The sequence below is a fragment of the Alosa alosa genome, chromosome 24 (genome assembly GCF_017589495.1).
Source record: "Alosa alosa isolate M-15738 ecotype Scorff River chromosome 24, AALO_Geno_1.1, whole genome shotgun sequence".
In the NCBI taxonomy this organism is placed as follows: Eukaryota; Metazoa; Chordata; class Actinopteri; order Clupeiformes; family Clupeidae; genus Alosa; species Alosa alosa.
This window is the reverse complement of record NC_063212.1, coordinates 8,396,135-8,417,434: the sequence shown is the minus strand read 5'-3', so window position 1 is coordinate 8,417,434 and position 21,300 is coordinate 8,396,135. Positions and strand designations below refer to the sequence as shown.

General features: G+C 45.3%; 1 protein-coding gene across 1 annotated transcript in view; it reads left to right on the top strand.

Annotated features, from left to right (window-relative positions):
* Window positions 1–668: 668 nt before the first annotated feature.
* LOC125289611 (meiosis 1 associated protein) overlaps window positions 669–21,300 on the top strand; it is a 33,276-nt gene continuing 12,644 nt past the window's right edge. The window contains exons 1-4 of the mRNA XM_048236559.1: window positions 669–764; window positions 2,683–2,945; window positions 3,621–3,833; window positions 7,197–7,377. Of these exons, the coding sequence (XP_048092516.1) occupies window positions 2,697–2,945; window positions 3,621–3,833; window positions 7,197–7,377 (643 nt within the window). The 5' untranslated portion in view covers window positions 669–764; window positions 2,683–2,696. The remainder of the gene's footprint in view (window positions 765–2,682; window positions 2,946–3,620; window positions 3,834–7,196; window positions 7,378–21,300) is intronic.

The following is a 21,300-nucleotide window of genomic DNA, read 5'->3' as shown; positions in this document are numbered from 1 at the left end:
TAAGCCTTAGCCTCAGATAAACAATCAGTGAGTACAGCCTATAACACCATCAATTTACATTAGGTAAGGATTTATTAATATAGCCTACAATAGATTGTGGAATAGTGTGGCTGGTAGGCCCTCTAATTTGTGAGCAAGTGCCTTATTTAGAGCAGCAACAAGAGGGTACAGAAGTTGTGGCATAAATGATGTGTCCATCCCACCAACACATCACTATCAGCTAGCATTCCGGTTACTTTGGTATTGTTCTCTGCACAAAAAGTTACTGCTACTACATTGCGCATATCTGTATGTTGTTCATACATTGTTCATATCACATAGCCATATTTATTCTGCTCAGTCTTATCTGTTTCTGTTATTCTGTTCATATCACATAGCCATATTTATTCTGCTCTACTATAGCCTACACTGCATATATTATATCTAATTTATATAGGCTATTCTAAAACACCTTTTGTAAACCAACTGCATACTACTGTCTACACTGCACTATGTTTCTTGTCCTGATGCACCACCTGTCTATACTTATCACATTGCACTTTTCTGCTTTTTTGCACTTCTGGTTAGACGCAAACAAATTGCATTTCGTTGACTGTGTTCTACTTGTACTCTGCACAATGACAATAAAGTTGAATCTAAAATGTGCATTGGAGACTAGCCTCTAGTAAATGATATTAGCTAGCATAGCTAGCTATCCTTATCTTTCAAAGATTTATGCACGTGCTGCAAAGTGCAAAACGCGCTAAGGCTGGATCACTTAACTTGTAAGTATGAGTAAATCATAACTGAATAATTGGCTAGATCAGTGGCTGTACGTGTTAAATACTTATATTAATTCAATACACATAGACTAGGTTAGTTCTCAGAGCTACTCACATTTGTCAGGCACGAATACATGATAACTCCATTTGGTAGAGTAACGTTAACGTTACTTCACAGCTATCGTTAACGTTTCTACTCTCGTTAGCTACTAAGTTATCGTTAGCCTACTGCCAGGTAGCTCTCCTCTTAATTGAATAAAGACCTAAACGTTATAAAGTACAGCAAATAATGCTTTACCGACCAGCTCAGTTGAACTATTTCATCTATAACGTGTAGCTGCTAGTATTATGTGGTCGATGTGAGAAAGAAGCTTCTTGAACCTGTGATAGCTGGATTCGCTTTTACTGTTCTCAGTATGGCTTGATGTCCAAGCCGCTTGATACTAGATAATGTGTAAACTAAGCTGTGTTATTAAATTCAGTCACACAGTGCGAGTGGTACATTCGTTACTCCTTGATGTCATTCTGTAGCCTGGCGAGCCAGACCCATATTAAAATGTAGGGTCTGGGCACTCACCGTTGCAACTCTGCCATCAATCATTATGTTAAGTCCACCAAACGACTCTATACACGATTTCAATGACCTGATTAAGTTTCGATTTCTGGAGCTCACAAGCCAACGGAGAGTTGCTAGACTAGCCCTGGCAGCAAATGTAATTACGTACATTTAGATTTCTAGGCTAGTCATTCTGACCCTTGGCAATATCATGCCATGTCAGAAGTATTACAATAAGATAAGTCAAACTTTTTGATTATCCAGGAAAGAAAATTAAAATACTAAAATGAATTGGAGGGTAGCTTTTCTATTAAGTCTGCTCCATCATCCAAAGCCTTGGCTTTCTAAATCAGTGCGCTTGATCATCTAATGACCCTCTCAGAAAGGCAGCAGGCTGTTTTTCAAAGACACAATGTCCCCTTTTGTCACTGGCGCAGTGTTAAAAACAGAGGAAAGGCTGGAAGCACTGAAGGCTTTAGGACATCAGCTCACTGAAAGAAGCCTCTTGTGAAGTGGGATACTATTGATGAGCGAATTAGATTGCTGGGAGCCCTAGCCCCATTTTAAACAGTTTCCCTGCCAAATCTATGCAATATGCCTTGAAGTGACTGAACAATCTCATTCATTGTTGGGCTCTATTGCCGTGTGTGAACTAAAAGGGTGATTTCAGTTCTTCCCCTGAAAAACATCTTCCCTTTCATAATCCCCCTACCCTGAAATAGGTCTAATTTGTTCCTCTTTTACCTTAGCTGCTTTCCCCATGCTGCATTAATCTCTGATTCAGACAGGTGTGGGCATTGGGTGTGACTATATGATGAGTAACCCATGATCAATCCAGCAACACTTCCTGTATGACCACCATTATCTCTTCCCTAGATTGCAACACAAAACATTTTCACCTTTACATTATGGTCATTGTTTGATCAGGGTGCAAAGGCAGGTGTTGATTTCAAAAAGCGCCTGTGTCATGCATTGTGTCTCACTACTACACTTCCTTTTGCAGTCGAACATGAGTACATGGCTTTGTGTTGAAAAGGGGGATTTTTGTATGATTGTGACTTGTCTGTCTCATGGACTTCCCCCATGGCTCTAATTGCATCAATGAGGTCCCATCTCACACCATGGAAATTACCAACATGTTTAGCAACGTGAAAAATCGAGATGGTCTTTCATCAAATGTAATTAAGCCATGAAAAGTAATGTACTACAGTTAACCCATGTCACAAGGGAGCAATTGAATGTTTATTTCAATGATACACAACTATATTTACGACCTTCTTTTTAGCGCTCTCCATTCATTTATGATTATACATTGTCAGTAAAGGGAAAGCAACACCTATTTGATTTATTCATTGTGTTCTGTAGATTTTCACAAAACAATGAGTGTAAGAAACAGACCTGGCTCGTCTCCCATGCCGGCTTGTCAGCCCAGTGCGTTCTCCCGGCAGCCGCCTCGCGTGCTGATTGTGGACACCTCGCCGCCCTGGTGGTCAGAGACGGGGGCAATTTTGTGCGAGGCGCTCGACAACTTCTTGACGCTGGCCAGCAGTCTGGAGGGGCCCAGCCGCCTGCCTTTGCTCAGTGTCTACGCCGTCAACCTTCAGCAGGAGTGCCTTCTGCCTTTTGTGGTATGTGTGTGTACAACTCACACGTGTCTGTGTGTGTGTTTGTGTTTGTGTGTGTGTGTGTGTGTCTACTCACGCCTGTCTGTGTGTGTGTGTGTGTGTGTGTGTGTACTCACATGTCTGTGTGTGTGTGTGTGTGTTTGTGTACTCACATGTGTCCGTGTGTGTGTGTATGTGTGTGTGTGTTATGTTTTGATATCACTAATATCATGCCGACCCACATTTTTTCCCATCAGTTTTTGTGCGATGAGTAATACATGTTGGACATAGCATTCCCAAACAAAGCAAATGGTTTACAGTAGGCTACACTATTGCATCACTGCACTGGAATGTGGTGAGACGGAAACTTCAGTTGTTAATGGAGATAAGTGAGGATCCTCAGGAATAGGATAATGAAAAAGGGGGTCAGACCCAGACACTGGCCTTTCACACAGTGGCGTCTGGTTGGTCCACTGTGAGTTTGTTGTGCATACTTTTTATAGCCATGCAAGCCAAACCAAGCTATACTTCTCCCCCTCTCTATCTTCATCTGAAGCCAGAAAGATGGAATGGAATGGTTATTTCCATAAGAGGAAATGCCATTAAGATAAAATAATCCACGCAATAGATCTCTCTTTCTCTCTCTCTCTCTCTCTCTCTCTCTCTCTCTCTCTCTCCTTTATCCCCCCCCTCATGCAGCAGGTGAAGGGGAACCTGGTGCGCCTCCGCCTGTGTGTGGATGAGCTGCGCTCTCTGCCCGGAGAGGGATGTGTGCGGCCCCGGGGGTTCCTCCTCAGACGCGCCGTCCTGGACAGCCTGCAGCAGTACAGGCAGTACAGCAGCCACCACGTCCACGCGGGGAGCGGAGGCGGCAGTGGCTCCGGCAGCAAGGCAAGCGGCACCTCGGTGGAGGTGAGATCTTCAGCCCCCACCACACTGTCTGTTTGCAGCTGGGTTTCCCCTCACAGTGTCAGGTCCGGTTCCTATAGAACCCATAGGCACAGCTTGCAGTGTTAGGCTTTGGGGAATACAGGGCCCCGAGTTGGAATGATGGGCAATGTGCAAAGTCTTAAGTCTAACTAAAGCTAATTTAATAAAGGCAAAATTAATTTGCTAATTTAACACCATGGGCAATAAATTAAGTGCAAACAAACATTGAGAAGTTGCTCAATGCACCCAAATGCAGCGAGACAGCTATAGTTCATGCATGACAAATTTGTTTGTTTTTGTTTGTTGACAGACTTTGCCAGCCTTGTAAATTAGGGCCCACAGCATTCATTAAATCACATGCATAAGATTATCACACAGAGTAGCACCTGCCAAGCACTTTCTGTTTCAGATGATGTTATACTTTCATCATATCTCATATTCAAGTTCAAGTACTTTATTGTCATGTGCTCATAAGAGGAATTATAAGTAATGAAATTCTTGTGCTCAAGAGCCAGTTCAACTGTAAGGAAAACATTAAAAGTAGTAAAAGTAGTATTAAAAAGGTATATTGTGTGTGTCTATAGGGGTATGGTATGTGTGTGTGTGTGTGTGTGGGGGGTAATAGGGTTTGTTTGTATACAGTCTTGTCATTGCTGCAGTTCCTTGTTGTGTTTCCAAGATATTGTGTTCTCGAGGGGAAACGGAAACATTGTTTAGTTATGCCAGCTTAAGTTCTACTTCCATTGCCCACCCTCCATTGGTTTGTTCTGTATAATTTAGGCCAGTGTTGGATTCACTGGGTTGCGTGGAAGTACAATGGCAACAATATTTCTGGATGGCTTGCCATAGTGGTTGTTGAAAACTTCTTCCTGTGTGGAAAAATAAGCTTATATTCCTCCAGAATGGATTCTTCTTTATCTAAGATGCATCACTATGAGAAGATTATATTTCACACCACACTATAATGACCACACTAATGTAATTTCGTTTGTTCAGTGCTCTGAGCCTAAATTGTATGTGTAGGCTAGTATCCATATCCATATTGAATGTTTTCTTCATTTCAGAACAACAAACTCCAGGTCCAGGTTCCTAAGATACCAGGACTAATTATAGCATGAACTCTATAGATATTTTTGAAGACTTCAATTACAGTCCACATCATGCACATGTTCAATACTATTTTCATCACCCGCCCACTAAGCTAACAGCAAACAGTGTGTGGTCTACCGTGAGAGATGAAACCTATACAGACACACAGACATGTGCACACATACACACAGAGAGAGAGAGAGAAAGAGAGAGAGAGAGAGACATAAACATGTGCACACATACACACACACACACACACACACACACACACACACACACACACACACACAGACAAACCCAGGGCTGGCACCAGCCATGCATGTTATTCACATTCCCGTCTCCTCCAGAGTGGATGGCAGAGTGTGTGCTTCTCCGCACCTCGAGTCATGTGCTGAGAGAGACACGCTGACAGTAGCCACACACGGCCGACCGGGACAATTTGCTTCACAGCAGGCCCCATTAAAGGAAGATGGGGGAAAAAAAAGATGGCATTCTTTTTCTTCCTCTCAGCAGAAGACTCCATAATCAGATGTAATCACATTGCTCAGACTCTTTTTTGCTTGGGCCTTAATGGGATTATAGGTGCATTTGAAGCCACTGTCTCTGCTCATTTACAACAGGGCTGTTGGGGACTGTGATCTCCTGTAATGGTTATAGAGGGAGAATTTTTTTTTCTCTCTCCTTTCTTCTCTGTATGCCAGCCAGCTGAAGGGCTCTACGCTGTGGCGTGTTTGTACATGAAAAGTGTGATTTATGGGGCAAACCTAACCCCCATCCCCCACCCCCCCCCCCCCCCCCACACACACACACACACACAATCCCCTTCCAACACGGCCGGTCATGAGACTGGGATTAATAGGCGGCATGTGGCTATTTGAGCGTGATAGACCTGCTGATATGAAACGCGCAGGGAGGTCGACTCGGGTGGAGAGTGGGGGCTTGCTGACGAAGGCTGGGTGGAGGTGATGGCGTAAGAGCTGGAGTTTTTGCAGCCTTGGGGGCATTGTTATGGAGTCAGGTGTGGAACAGTTTCGTGCAGGCTGGTTGTGTCTCATCGTTAGGGAGAGGTTCTTGTCTTGTCCCATTACATCCTGTCTGATTCCGATTTACTCACCTTCTCACCAGGTGTCGACCTTGGGCTTTTTACTATTCTGATATTTTAGAGAACCATTACAAAGCTTTAAGGATCGGCATATAAATTAATGATTTGTGATGACATGCTATTAGTTCATGTGCCCTTAAGGGACTGAAAGCATGACTGGCAGTGCTGATGTCAGGCTTCGCCGGTTGACCTGCTGTAAAAAGGGTGTGTGTGATTGCTGGCAGACTGACAGCAGTGCTGTGTCTGCCTGAAGGTTTTCTGCTCAGGTTCTGTAATCCCTGCAGACGTTGTGTGTGTGTGTGTGTGACAGGAAGACTTTGTCATGCAATTGCGGTCATGCCTGGGGCCCTCGACACTTTCCGAATACAATTTTGCTCTCCACAATAATCTACACAACCATAAAAATAGCTGTTTTCTGTCACCTTGGATTCAGACTTTGCCACAATGTAATGGGTCATGAAACAAAAACCGCACACATCACTATTTAGGAGAACCCAGGGATGGAATCAAAACTGGATCAGATGACACAACCTCAGAAAGTCTCATACTGTAGTTATACTTGAGATACTTGTAGTTATACTGAAATGATCAAGGTAACAAGAGTGATGTCTTTAGCTGTGTTTGTTGTGATGGCTAAATCACTTTAGGGAAAAATAACTTCATCATGCAAGAAACAAGTTGGCCAAAACAACCTCAGAGGTCATGACCTGAACACATGACCCAGTCCCCTGACCCAGTGAGATGTGAAGGAGTGAGCACACTTTACAAATACTACCACTTTGCAGTAACAATGTTAGAGTGAAGCGCTCTAATATCTTTGCTTGGCAGGAAGTACTGTGTGGGTGTAAGATAGGTTGCCCTTCGGTAGTGTTACAAAATTGTGAGGCACTCAGGGTATTAAATACCTTTGACTCATTCAATATGAAATTAAAACAAGCCTACGTTTTTCAGCCACTGTGGCCTTCATCTGGGCCTTCACAAATACTTTAACAGTATCTCCCCCCATTACACGGTCAGTGTTGACAGATGCCCTTGTTGACTGAATGAGAGTGACTGACGTAAACATCAGGCTGGTCACTACGTCCACGCTGGTGTTCCTCATCGACTAACGTCATTATCAGGCTGCTCACTACTTCAACACTGGTATTCCCCAGGTGACCGTGATAACCAGTCAGCCGGGCCGGGCATTGATGCGTGAGCTGGAGGCGGGGCTGAAGGACTCAGAGCTGGGCAGCCTGCGGCGCCTGCTGGTGGTGCAGATCTCCCCCCAGCAGCAGCCGATGGCCGGGGAACAGGGATGGACGCCTGACGCCCCCTCGCCGGAAGACTCGGAGGGTAGGCACCGTACCAGCAAGGGCTGGCACCTCTCCAATATCTCTGTGCTTTGTTTCTGCTGCCTTAAAAAACTCTTTCAACTTTTTAAACCCAGCTCTTTATTAGAGATTGTGTGTGTGTGAGTGTATGTAGATAGATAGATAGATAGATAGATAGATAGATAGATAGATAGATAGACACTTTATTGATCCTCAAGGGGAAATTCAAGAAATGTGTGTGTGTGTGTGTGTGTGTGTTGGGGAATCTATTTGTAATGGATGTCTGCACTGTGAGTTTCTCATCCAATATTGAGAGACCACAAAGCAGAATTACTTGTGGTGAAGAATGTATTTATTCAAGTCACAGCCAAATATGCCACTACACACACACACACACACACACACACACACACACACACACACACACACACACACACACACACACACACACACACACACACACACACACACACACACACACACACATTCTGGAACAAACAAACAGTCCTAGTCCCCTCAGCACCTCCCGAATCATCGAGGGCGCCCAGAAACCTCTGAGCAGCAGCCTGAGAATCACACCACGCAGACTGAGTGTGTGTGTGTGACGAGAGGGGAGGAGACAGCAGCCTGAGAATCACACCATGCAGACTGAGTGTGTGTGTGTGACGAGAGGGGAGGAGACAGCAGCCCGCTCTCAGCCCCTGCTGCTGCTGCTGCCTGTGTTAAAGGTGTAATTAAGTTCAATTAAAGCTCTTACGTAATTACGTTCATTAAAGTCAAAGTGCGGCAAGTCGCATCCGCGAACTCAACCCCAGGGTCAAAAAAAAAGAGGACTTGAGGTGCCCGTCTTTCTAGAAAGCAGGACTAGCCTTAGAAAATGAAAGCAAAAATAAGGTCTGCAGCCCCAAGACGTCTCTCAGCATAGTAATTTAGCAACACACCACGGTAATCTTACGCTGTAACGTTGTAGTCATTTTGGGTAATCAGAAGGAGGCATGTGAAAGAGAGGTTCTCAAGAGACGGCACATAGACATAATACAGTGCAAACTGTTACTGTCTGCTGTCTGACTAAGTGTGATCATACACACACACACACACACACAAACACAAACAAATACATAAACAAGAAGGTGCCTTGACATAAACAATGGAGATCTCTCTGTTACCAAGCCTGGTTCAGGAGATCTCTCACTCTTGACAGGGTTTTTCCTGCGTCAGCAGCATAGACTGCATAAATAAGGTCAACGCTCATTGAGGAGTTACAGGAATGTTGATGATGTTGGGTGGGTGCGAAGGGGTTGGGCTGGGAAATATGTGCATTTTCTCCCAACGCCTTGCCAACACTTAAGAATTCCATGGATACCACCCCCCTCTCTTTTCTCATAATTTATTTACTTTAGCCCTGGGAGTGTATTGGGTCAGATGGAGCAGCACTTCTTTTTCAAAGGGCCAACTATGGCTGTCCAGTAAAACTCTCTCTCTCTCTCCCTCCCTCTCTCCCTCTCTCTCTGTATCCTCTGGCTGTCCCCTCTCCTTTGTCTCTTCATCAGCTCTCTCACTGACCTTAAAACAAGCCCATAACCTCCGTGGCTCCACAGCTGCTGCTGTGCCTCAGCCAAAGTCATCAAAACGTAGATCCTCACGTCCCACGTCTTTCACTCAAACTCCTCACTGCATTTGCCTACAGAACACCTTTCCAGGAGTATGGGTCGTATGGTGATGGCCTTTCATTAAAATACCTTACCCTAGTCGTGTGGAGAGAGGGAAAGGTCAGTTATATAAGCCCAGTGATTTTTCTTTAAATGAAAAGGTCTCTCAGTGGCCTGTTCTGGAGTCAGCCAGACAGCTCATCTGCCTCTCAGTCTGGTGCTGTGTCCTACTGGGCCGAGCGCTTGGCTCGGAGGGCCGGGTTCCCTCTCGCTTGGCTGGGGCCAAGGCTGCGCTGCGCGGCTCTTAAGTACAGGCCGGGTCAGACTCTGGAGACGAGCCCAGAGCCGGGGTGTCCCTGAGGTTTTGCTGGATACCTCCACACAGCCGAACATACCGGTATGCGCACACACACCCACACACGCTCACGCATACTGTAAGCACACACACACACAGTCACACACACTCTCTCACACGCAATTCACACGTCATCACATGTAGTCAAAAAGATACACATGCTCATACAGACATAATCTATTCATGCAGACAGACACATACACATTCAGAGAAACTCACACTCATGCATGCATGAATTAACATACTGTACATTCATGCATGCACACACAAACACACACACAAACACACAGACACACACACACACAAAGTACATTTGCAGGTGCTGATGCAGCCTCTTAGCCAGTTCTAGTTTGTCTGCCAAGGTAACACCCTGACCTACATCCTGTTTTTACTAGAAAGCCTCTTGTCCTGAGAAGTGCATTCCAAGTGATGGTGTGTGTGTGTGTGTGTGTGTGTGTGTGTGTGTGTGTGTGTGTCGTATCTATCTCTGTGCTTGAATGCTCATGTATATGTATGGGTGTGTTAGTATGTTTGTCTGCTGTAAGTGTGTTTATGTGTGTGTGTGTGTATCCATATGTCTGGACTTATGATGCGTGTGTATTATGTTTCTCCAAATTTGAAGTGCACTGTGCACAGGAAGAGGGGATTACCAGAGAGGACAGCTGAGATGACGACTTGGCCTGTTGTCCCTCTTGCTGTCCCCTGTGACACGTGGTCAGGTGTTAAATCAGCAGGCTCCAACATGGAGCTAATTACACTTAAGCCCTGGCCTGCCTGTATCTCAGGCTTGCATCAGCACAATGTTCCAACCCATCTCCAGCGAATCACGGGATTACCCCCCCCCCAAACCCCTCGGGGGCATGCCGGTCATTGTGATGCAGCCACATGTGTTTCGTCCTACCTGAGATTAGTGTAACCAGCATTTTGGATTCTAGAGTCTTGCTGCATTGTTGCAGCCTGGAGCAGTAGAGTTTGGGTAGCATGGTGGCCCATCCAAATTGCTTACATTAGCATGTCATTAGAGATGGATGCATATAGAATATGCCTAACTCAGCCTAAATGTAGAGGATTCCTGATTAATTAGACCAGGTGACCTTTCACCCTCTTACTTGTTCTGCAGTTTAAGTAGATTAGTCATTATGAATGCAAGACATGGGGGTAAAGCACCGTGGATTTGATTGCCTTGGCATTATTTGCAATCATTGCATGTGTATGTATGTATATTTGAAATGTAGAAGTTCCAATTCAGTAGACATATTCTTTTTGAAAACCAGGACGTTTCAAGAACATGCCCCATATAGCTCTTGTATGTAATGTATGTACACATACATGTATAGCTCAAAAGATAAACTTGTACATCTTGGCTGGGTATAACCATGCAGTGCATTCCCATTCCCATGTGCATTAACATGGTCCTGTCGCAGACTTGTTTGGCCAAGTAAAGTGGTGTGTCCATGCGTGGTGCCTTGTGATCTCCACCTCTTGTGATGTGGTGGAGAGTGTTTGGCCAGGCAGTCTAGACGGCCCGCATCTCGTTCCTGTATCTCGTCTGTATTAATCTCCCATCTCGCTGCCCCCTCCAGAGCCTCGCTGGCAGCGCCTCTCTCTCTTCTTTGAGGTGGCAGATTTAGGGTGGTGGTTTTGGGAGGGGTGGCGAGTCGCCGCCAGTACACCCCCCACCTTGCCTCGTCTCACTGCTACCCCCCTCCGTCGCCATCACCATGGTGACGGTGTTTCGGGCGGCCTGGGTAGCACTGTGATGTGAAAGGCAGGAGCGGTGGCGATAATTTTTTTGGGCTGCCTCAGAGGAGTGGCTGCTCAATAAGAGACTGTGTGGTAGCGATGGGGCCACATATCACCAGCCGTCGGGTGCAGAGTGATAAAGAAAGAGACAGTGGAGACCGTAAAGTGAGGCTGAGCCAGACAGGGTGAGAAAGAGAAGAGACAGTGGAGACCGTAAAGTGAGGCTGAGCCAAACAGGGTGAGAAAGAGAAGGGAGAGTGGAGAGAAAAGCAGAATGGATAGACAAGGCCAGGGGATGAGCGATAGATCAGGAATACAGACACAGGAGGAGTGAAGAAGTGAAGAATAACGAGTGAAAAGAAAGGAAAGAGGGGAGAAGGGCGGAAGGGAAAGGTGGTGAAACTTGGCAGCGGAGTCGGCATTTAGAGGCTGAGTGTGCCTGTGTTGGAGGCAGCAGCATAAACAGGGTGATAATTGGTGCACATTAGTAGCTACAGTATGTGAAAATCGAAAAGATTCATTTGTAGCTTGCGCGTGCGTGCGTGCGTGTGTGTGTGTGTGTGTCTGTGGAATTTTTATGTGCTGCTGGTATACACATATGCACCTGTTTCACATACACTCAATTCCCCAGACCATTAGCCTCAGCAAAATATCTACCCGGCAAAACATTCAAACTTCAACAAACTTGCTCACCCTAGAACGGACTCAGACACTGACAGACTAAACACGGCAGAGAAAAAGATAGTTTATGTTAGGTTTAAAGTCCCCAGTGGCCTCTGTCTACGCTTCCCACCTCGTCATCTTCTCAGCAGATGTTGTTTAACTCTTCTCCTCTCCACGAAACCTGCTGTTATATGAGACACATGGGGATCGAGCGAGAGAAAGCGCGAGCACAACGGAGAGAGTGATAGACGGCACCTGTCTGCCGGTTTTCCTCTCGGCGGTGTTCCGGTAACACCTGGCCCTCGCTACTTATGAGACTCCCATGACGGGGAGCATCCATCACTCGAGCTCTCCAGACGCAAGCAGGGAGGGCTGCTCTGGCACAGGCCAGCCTGCCTGTATGCCTGCCTGTATGCTTGTCTCTCTGTCTGTCTGTCTGTCTGTGTGCCTGTCTGACTGCCGTCTCCAGCTCCAGTAGGGGTCATCTCAGGATAGCTCAGCTCCTCCCACAGGCTTCCTGGAGCCCCAACTTCAACAAGAACTCTTCCCAAGTTCAGTAGGGGTGAATACATTTGATACAGGCCTGGGTGTTGTTGTTTTTGAAGCACTGGAGCTTATCAGGCACGTTGTGTCTTATTCTGAGATAGTGAGGGTTTTTTTCTCATGGCAAAACATTCATTGGAGTGTTTTTTTTTTACAATGGTGGGGGTGTAAGGGGAAGGATTTTGTCTTGTGTTGTAGGTTTATGCTGGTCGTCAAGATTATCTGTGAACTAACGGAAACTGGTTTTGAGATTAAATTGGGAATGTTGTTTTAGCTTTTTCTCTTCATCTTTTTTAGAGATTAAAGCTCTAGAATCCGTACTGCGCATGGAATCATCATCATGTAGCGCTCCCCATTGGAAATAGGTCATTATAGATTAGTTTGGACTAGATTAGACTACGTTTGCACTGTTTGAGCCCTGACTAGAGCGGGTTAACTGGAGGTGATGTAATGTCTTCTTGAGAGATGGCAGGTCAGCTTGGTGGACATTAATCATGGCAGGATGACTATTTCACACCACAAGCTTTTCTTACATCGGATGCATATCAACGGCTTACGCTAATTACACACGCCCCCAAATTAATTACCCAAATTGCTCTCCTGGGGTGGAATCAAGAGACGATTAAATCCGCTTTTGGGGGGAGGAAAAGGGGGCCAGTGGCAGCTTTTAGCCGCATTTACAAACATTGACGGGGAATTGGGGAAAGGGAGCCGAATTGGAGGATAGAGAATTAGAGACAGAGCGTGGAGGGAGAGTGGGACAGGGATGGGCAGAAACAAAGAACGCCTGAAATCCAAAAAGAGAATGTTGAAGGGTTGGTGATGAGCTGCAGGAAACTTGACAAAAAGTGAGTCCAGAAACTAAGTGAGCACAAGAGGATAAGAGAAGGGAAAAGTGTCGCACGAGGCTGCTGTCGGCTCAGCGAGAGAGAGAGGTTTCAGAGGACAATAGCATAAAACATCATTTGCCTCAAGGCATTCTGAGCGACCAGAAGTGACACCATAAAAAGCCTTTCATCCGGGGGAGCATGGCTGATCACCCAAACATGACTCATCACGATAAAGCAATCTGAGAGGGGACACAATGTCTCCACTTTTAGCATCCAATGAAACGCTTTGAATCTGGAGCAGGAGATGAAAGGAATATCCGGCGATACGTTTTGAAAATGGTCATGCCAATTATGGGCATGTTTAGCTCACTGCCTCATAAACCAAGTCTGTTTTAGTTTTTGTTCCCCTTACAGAACGATGATCGCTATGCGAACTCTGCCTCTCGTCCTCTCAGTAAACTATGCTGTGTTTATGTGCAAGGTGAAATACTGTCCTCTAATTTTCTGCAAGCTCCCTGTCCTAGCTTTGTACAGTCGCCCCCGAGGTGGACAAAGCAGCTAGCCTTCACTCATAATTAATGGGATCGCACCAGTCCCCTGCATTGCTCTTAGCAGGCAGAGATGGTGTTTGTGTGTGCAGCCTCAGCCAAATTCATCTGACACGCTGCAGGCTTAAGCTTAGGGAAATCGTTGCTTTGTTGCAAGTCTGGTTTCCCATTATCTCTTGGCTTAAGGCTAAGGTAAACAGATCCTCCATTTTAAGTATGTCGGGCAGCAGGGCCTTTCTCTAAATGGAGATATTGCTCAGGCTGTTTCGCAGCAGTACATCGGCCTACTCAGTGGAGATAAAGCACCTCTTTGAAACCAGAGATGATGGATGGGTGTGTTACGTGGAGAGAGGGAGAGAGAGAGAGGAAGGGATTGAAAGAAGAGACTGACATGGTGGTCCTTGCAAACTCTCTACATCACTCAGTGTGCATTTTCTCAGGAGGATTTGGGCCCGATTATGCTGTTTGAGGGATTTAAGAGGATCTCTTCCTCCCTTCCCCTCCCTCGGTTTCTCTCTCCCTTGTCTCTCTCTGTCTCTCTCTCTCTCTTTCTCTCTCCCCCTGAGTTTGAATCTGTGCAAAAAAGAGCCAATAAAGCCCTTAGCTCATCTCTTCTCTCTTCATTTAATGGAGATAATTTTTTGGGTACAAGATAGAGGATTTATGCTGGAAATAGCTGGATATTCATCACAGACGTCAATGCCTTGGCAGTCGTCCATGTTTGATCCGAAACCTCAATAATTATTTAATTTTTTTTGGCAATGCAGCTTCATCTGGAAAATGGCAAATGCTTTGACATGCAGTCAGACAGTGGTCGTTCCAAATCCTGTAGCGAAGCATCTCTTTCAGTCCCTCTTTCCCCCCTGACCATGCCAGAATGAGAACTTTATAATTGGTGTGTTATTGCAGATTTTAGAATGTTTCCATTGTTTAGGCAGGCTGTGATAAAGGTTGATTAAACTTGAGAGGTTCCAGAACCCCCTGTGTTATTTTTCCAGCCAGCACTGGAGGGGGGAAGCAGGCCTCATCAGGTCCATAGTTCAGGAAACAGCCTCCTGCTGCAGCTAGAGGACAGGGGGAGGTCAGACTCTCTTACGAAAGCAAAGCAGAGACAGGTGTGTGTCCAGGTGAACATCACTCGCCACCGCTTAATATCGCTGAGCTCTGTGAAACAGCCTTTGTCCTGCTGTCTGCACCATGCCCTCTCTCTGTCTTTTTCTCTCTCTCTCTCTCTCTCTCTCTCTTATTCTCACTCTCTCTCTTTCATTCTCACAGTCTCTCATAAAATGAAATGACAACGCCAACAGTCACAATGGTATCATATATTGTAGTAGAACCATCACCTTTAGAATTCAGAATAACAGCTTTCTTCGCTGCAAAGCTGCTGGTGAATTTTTTGACGGTTTTGACGTTCCGGGCACATTTTGTCTGTTCACCTGAGCGCTGGACACATCCCCATGGGCTAAAAGCTTCCCTGAGTAGCCCTGGCTTCTATAGCATATTGCTGGTAATGGAATCAGTTTGGCCTCACTCCTTCCTGCTCTGCAAGTATACATGGAGCTCATCAGGGCCTATTATGGCCTCTTGAAAGGAGAAGCTCCATCATCTTTGGCAATCACTTTAGCCAATCACCCATAATTCATTCACTCGTTTCTCTCATGAGCTATATGTTCCTCCGGAAGCTTTATTCTATCTGCTGGCACCATCAGGATGAGACCCGAAGCATTATTATTCCCAAATGAACCCGTGGTTGGGTGGTCAGTATAGTAGCCAATTACGCCCTTCTCATCGTCCCAGAGACCACACAGTGATCACATGACAGGATGTGAGATACAGACCAGCAGAGTGTCCCATCACTGCTGATTGCAATCTTCTCTGTGCTCCTAGTGGGAGAATTGGCTCATATATCACAGATGACAGAAGTTGCCCAGGAACTGTTGATTGCAGATTGGGATCTCCATCTTGCGTCCGAATGTCATCCAAAGATGGAGGGTCTGATTGTACAAGGATACAAGGATACAAGGATACAAGGAAGTTTATTGTCACATGCATATAGTTACTGGAAGTAAGAAATGCAGTGAAATTATGTCTGGTGTCAGCCTATTTGTGCATTAATGGGGGGGGGTAAAGAGTGCAGTAGAAGAGGGTTTAGTAGATTAAGTGGCAAGGGCTGCATAAAAAAGGTGGGGGGAGGATTGGGATTGGGTGGGGGCACCAACAAAGGAGCACCCAAGAGCAACAGGGCAAGGAAAAACTCCCTTACCAAAGGAAGAAACCTTGGGCAGATCCACAGCTCAAAGGGGCTAACCCAACTGCCAGGGTCTTGGTGTGTGTGTTGGGGGATGACAGGGGAGATGGGATAGTGTGCTGTGTATGTGGGGAGAGGGCAGTGTGCAATATGTGTGTTGGGGAAGCTTCCTCATGAGACAATGTGCTGTGTATTGGGGGCAGTGTGCTGTAAGTATGTTGGGGATGTGTGTTGGAGAAGCTTCCTGATGAAATAATGTGCTGTGTATGTATGTAGAGGCAGGGACTTACTATTGCAAGCAGAGTACTGTATGTATGATGTATGTGAGTGATGACAGTGAAGATGTGTGTGTGGGGCCCGGGTGGGAGTGGACTGTGACTGTGTGTGTGTGTGTAGTGTGTAGGTGGGGGCAGTGTGCTGTAAGTATGTAGAGGATGTGTGTTGGAGAAGATCTTGAAGACAATGTGCTGTGTATGTAGGGGGCAGTGTGCAGCAAGTATGTAGAGGAGGCTTACTGTAGCAAGCAGTGTGCTGTATGTATGTGAAGTGATGATGTATGATGTGTGTGTGTGTGTTGGGGATGGGGGTGGGGGGGGCAGAAAGGCTAGGCAATCAAGGACATGGGAAGATGGAGGAGAAATCAAAAATAATAAATAAAAGTTCTATGGAGATGTGCAAAAGTTGGAGAAAGTCAGATATGTGTGTGTGTGTGTGTGTGTGTGTGTGTGTGTGTGTGTGTGTGTATGTGTGTGTGTGTGTGTTTTGACGTGTGATGAAATAAGAAAATAAATAAAAGGTCTGTAGCATAGGGAGAGGGATGTAAAAGTGCTAAAAGTCTTGTAGGTGTGTGTGTGTGTGTGGGGGGGGGTCATGAGTGCTGAGTAGTGAATGAGTGCAAAGTCAGTATAGTGTGAGTTCAGAGTTGGGAAATGTTTGAGAGTGCTGAGGAATCAATGTGTGCAAAGTCAGTATAGTGTGAGTTCAGAGTTGGATGGCCTGGGGATAAAACTTCTCCTGAGTCTCTCAGTTCTGGCTTTGTGACTACATAGGCATCTTCTTGATTTCAGCGGTAGGAATAATCCATTGTTAGGATGAGAAGAGTCCTTCAGAATCTTTTGGGCTCTTAGGAGTACTCTTCTGGAATAGATATCTTGTAGAGCAGGGAGTTGAGTTCTTATAGTACGTTCAGCTGGCACTACTCTCTGCAAGTACTACAATCTCTAACTGTGGAGTTCCCATACCAGGTGATGATGCTACCAGTTAGAACACTCTCAACCACTGAAGTGTAGAAGGCCTTCATGATGGATGTAGAAACTTTGAATTTCCTTAGCTGTGAAGGAAGTAGAGTGGATTGTCTGGACTTTTTTCAGAACATATTGAGTGTTAACAGTCCATGTTAAGTCTTCAGTAATGTGGACACCAAGGTATTTAAAACTTGTGACTCTCTCTACAGGTTGCCCGCTGATCATTAGTGGGGTGTTGTTCAGTTGTTCAACAATTAGTTCTGCTGCTGCCTTCTGTAATCCACTACCATTTCCTTGGTTTTATTGATATTCAGTGTCAAGCTGTTAGATTGACACCACTGTGCCACCTCATCAACCTGATCCAAGTACAGCTGTTCATTGTTGTTACTAATCAGGCCCAAGATCACTGTGTCATCTGCAAACTTGATGATGGAGGTATGACTACTGTGACCAACTCCATCTCCTTTGAACGAATTGTGTGCCAGCGCCATCTGCCACTGTATATTATAACAAATATTTTAATGCACGGCAGCTGACAGATGACACTGCTTTAATGGAATGATATTCATTAATGTTTCCATAGAATACTATATCAGTATCATGGAATTCCAATAGTGCCCTTCAGTTGAACGAGTCAAGTTATGTGCATACCTTAACTTTTCATTTCATCGTGAGAGTGAGAAACCCTCTAATTATCCACTTCTCATAATGCTTTAATTTTACGCAAGAACAGGCCAATTCTTTGAGTTACAGCAAGCTATCGCATGATGAGTGAACCTAAATTTATATCATTAATTATCACAAAGTTAAACTTCCCGGTCTTGTCACGCGTCTGTAAATATCCCTGAGTGGAGGAAGTCAAGCCCTAATGCATGAACGCTTCTGTACTGGGATTTGTCATGGAAAAGTAAATAAGAGTCTGAGGAGCACTTTGGGAGACAGGTTCACAGAGTCCATGCCAGGAAGTCAGAGCCATCTCAGTCCAAGTACTTAGTCCTGCTAATGTGAGGGAAGAGCTGACCTTTGTTTTAATTTTCTCTTATATTTGGCTATGATGACTCACTTTGACTGGACAAAGGAGGAAGAGGATGGTAAATGTTGGAGGGCTTGGGGAGATTTGTGCGTGGGTCAGGGGGGAGGTTGGAGAAGGGTGGATGATAATTGGATTTAATCTCTACTTGCTAACGGGCAATATGGGGGAGATCGGCTCCTAAGCCTCCACAGGTCTGACCTCACCTCTCCCCTCCCTCGCTCACGCCATCTGTGCGTCATTTACAGTAATCGCTCACACTTTTTTTCTGTCTTTCTCTCTTTTTGATGGGAAGCCTTAGTGTGATAAGGAAAAGCACAGTGGATTATGATGGGACTTTTTAAGCACTTAAGCCCATTATATCATTGACTTCCGTAGGAGTATGTATGCGTCAATCCCGGATGCTAATTTTACTCTTACACACACATTGTCATAGTACTGAGATTCAGTTTGACTGAAGTGGCCTGCAGAATCTGAATGGTTTAGCACTCATGCAGATTGCATCATAGACCATCTGGCATATACTACATGCCATAGAATGCCCAATGCTAAAAGAGTTATGTGAATTAAATTGAATGTAAAGATAGAGTGTAATAGAGTGTAAATTAATTAAGAACTTAGTGAAGATCAGATTCACTTCAACGGGTTGCTTTAAATTTGCTTTGTTATTGATCGTCACATGCGCCCTGTACACAAATAGAACATCCATTAGTCAATTAATGCTTTCCTTCCTTTCTGTAATTGATCAGTGGACTCTGACTTATTGATTTCACCTTTTTTTTAAATAATACTGACCACCTGAACTGCTTGTAGTGCAGTGCACAGAGCACCTCCAGTTTGTCATAGCACATGTGGAACTTCTCTCTTGTTTGTTTTTGCGATTTGCAAAGCAGTGCAATATGAGCTCGATGGTGTTTTAAGCCCCCACCGTCGACTTCAAGGCAGCGCTGTGGCCGTCGACTTCAAGGCACCTAACCCTAAACTTAACCCTAACCCTTGCCTAACCCTAGTGCTTTCCATGCAGCGCTGCCTGGAAGACGACGTTGGGGGCTTAAAACACCAAACACCGCAATATGATTTGCTGAAAACCATTAAGCAGGTTGCTCTAAATTAAGGCTGCGTGATTTCGTTTTTGACTGTAAATAGGCTTGGTTGTTGATTGGCCGCTGTGTGGAATCCTATACCTATAGCACTGGAGAGATGTTTAATTCCTAGTGCTACAGGTACAGGTTTCACTTCCTCAGCAGTGACGAAAATGAGTTTAACAGTGAGACAGAATGCTAGCCCATCCCCTCTCGTGTGGTAGTTTAGTCTAGTCATGTGGTCAAATATTTGAAATCCTGTCTCATTAGACATACTGACTAGACTAAACTACCACATAAGAGAAGGGGTGGACTGGCATTCTGTGCTACTGTTGAACTCATTTTCGTCACTGCTAACGAAGTGAATTAGACGCTCTCCGCCCTGCATGGTCCCCTGCTCTGGACCAACACAAGTTGCAAAGGAAGCAGCGGACTTGAACAAGTCAACCTCACACACTTATCAATGAGATACCTAATGCTGGAGGACAAGTCACAAACAGCCCAAGCTCATCAATACCAATCTACAAGTGTGCGTAAATCTCCAGCAATGAGTCACGTTTGACTTTCAGATCTGCTGTGGGGAGGATAGCTTGACCCCGGCCACTAATGACCAGGAAAAGCAATTATCTGGAAGAGGTATCACGTGATGTCCGACCCACGGCTACTGTCTCATCTGCTAGTCCTCCCCTGACACTTATTGGCAAGAGTGAGATCGATCTCCTAGCTGTCTTTTTTTGTCTAGTTTTCCTTCATCTGCACCTCTGTCTTTCTTACTTTGTCTTTTATTCCCTCTCTTTCCACCCTTTCTCCATCTCACTCTTTCAATCTCAGTTTGCCTCTCTCTCTCTCTTCTCTCTCTCTTCTCTCCTCTCCTTCTCTCCTCTTCATCTCTTTTTCTCTGTGTGAGAGGGGGCTGAGCGATTGAGCCTGTCCCACTCGCTCCCTCTAGACTGCAGCAGGCCCTCATAGAGGAGGATAAATAATTCACAGGGAAAGGTTAATGTGGAGGCTGCTCCCTTTCTCTCTTCCTTTCTCTCTTCCTCTCTCTCTTCTTCTCTCTCCCTCAGCAGCACTTATACTCTTGTTCAGGGCGGCTCTAAGCTGCTCCATCTCTTGGTGCCCGGTCAGGCTCTTTGTGTTGGTAACAGAACATGACGGAAGCAATGACACTGAATGTTCCTTTATAGAGTGTTGACCTAACCTTGTTGTGGGGGTTCACCTGGGTTATATAACTCTATAGGCTTTAGAAAATGGCACAGACAGACTGCATAAAAGAGGAGATTTTGCAGCGCCGTTTTGACAGTTTTTTTTTTGTGCCATCAGCTTCGTCAACTAAATTGCCAGTTTCACCTTTTTGCCTTTTTGCATAAAACCTTTTAAAAGCAATGTGTCTGGCAATGTGCCATGGACCTGGCTCTGAGAGATGACACCAAACTTAAGAAATCAGTGTCAAAGGTTTTTTTAATTTTCAGCTGTATGTTGACCCTATTGTTCATTCAAAATATACCATTAACCTCTGTAGCCCTCTATTAAGAAAGCACTGAATATGATCATTGTAAGAAACTTTTCAACGCAAACTGTGCTATAGCTTGGTGAGCTAGGAGCGCAGCTGGTGGCTGGTGTTTTATGCCCCCAACATCGTCTTCCAGGCAGCGCTGCCACCGCTGACTTAAAGGCACCTTATCCTAAACCTAACCCTAACCCTAACTAATGCCTAACCCTAGCAGCTTCCAGGCAGCGCTAGGGATGGGCATCGTTAAGAAATTAACGATATCGACGCCATTGTCGAGTCTGCTTATCGATGCAATTCCTTATCGATTCCCATATCGTTAGTGGAATCGTTAACGTGTGGATGTGTACGATTCAGATGGATCAGAACGTTTAGAACCGGCTCCTAAACGATACCTGGAACCGATTCCCAAGCCTAGGCTGCGCTGCCTTGAAGACAACGTTGGGGGCATGAAAGTGAAACACCAAGAAACCAGATGGTGCCAGTCAGCTCTGGGATGG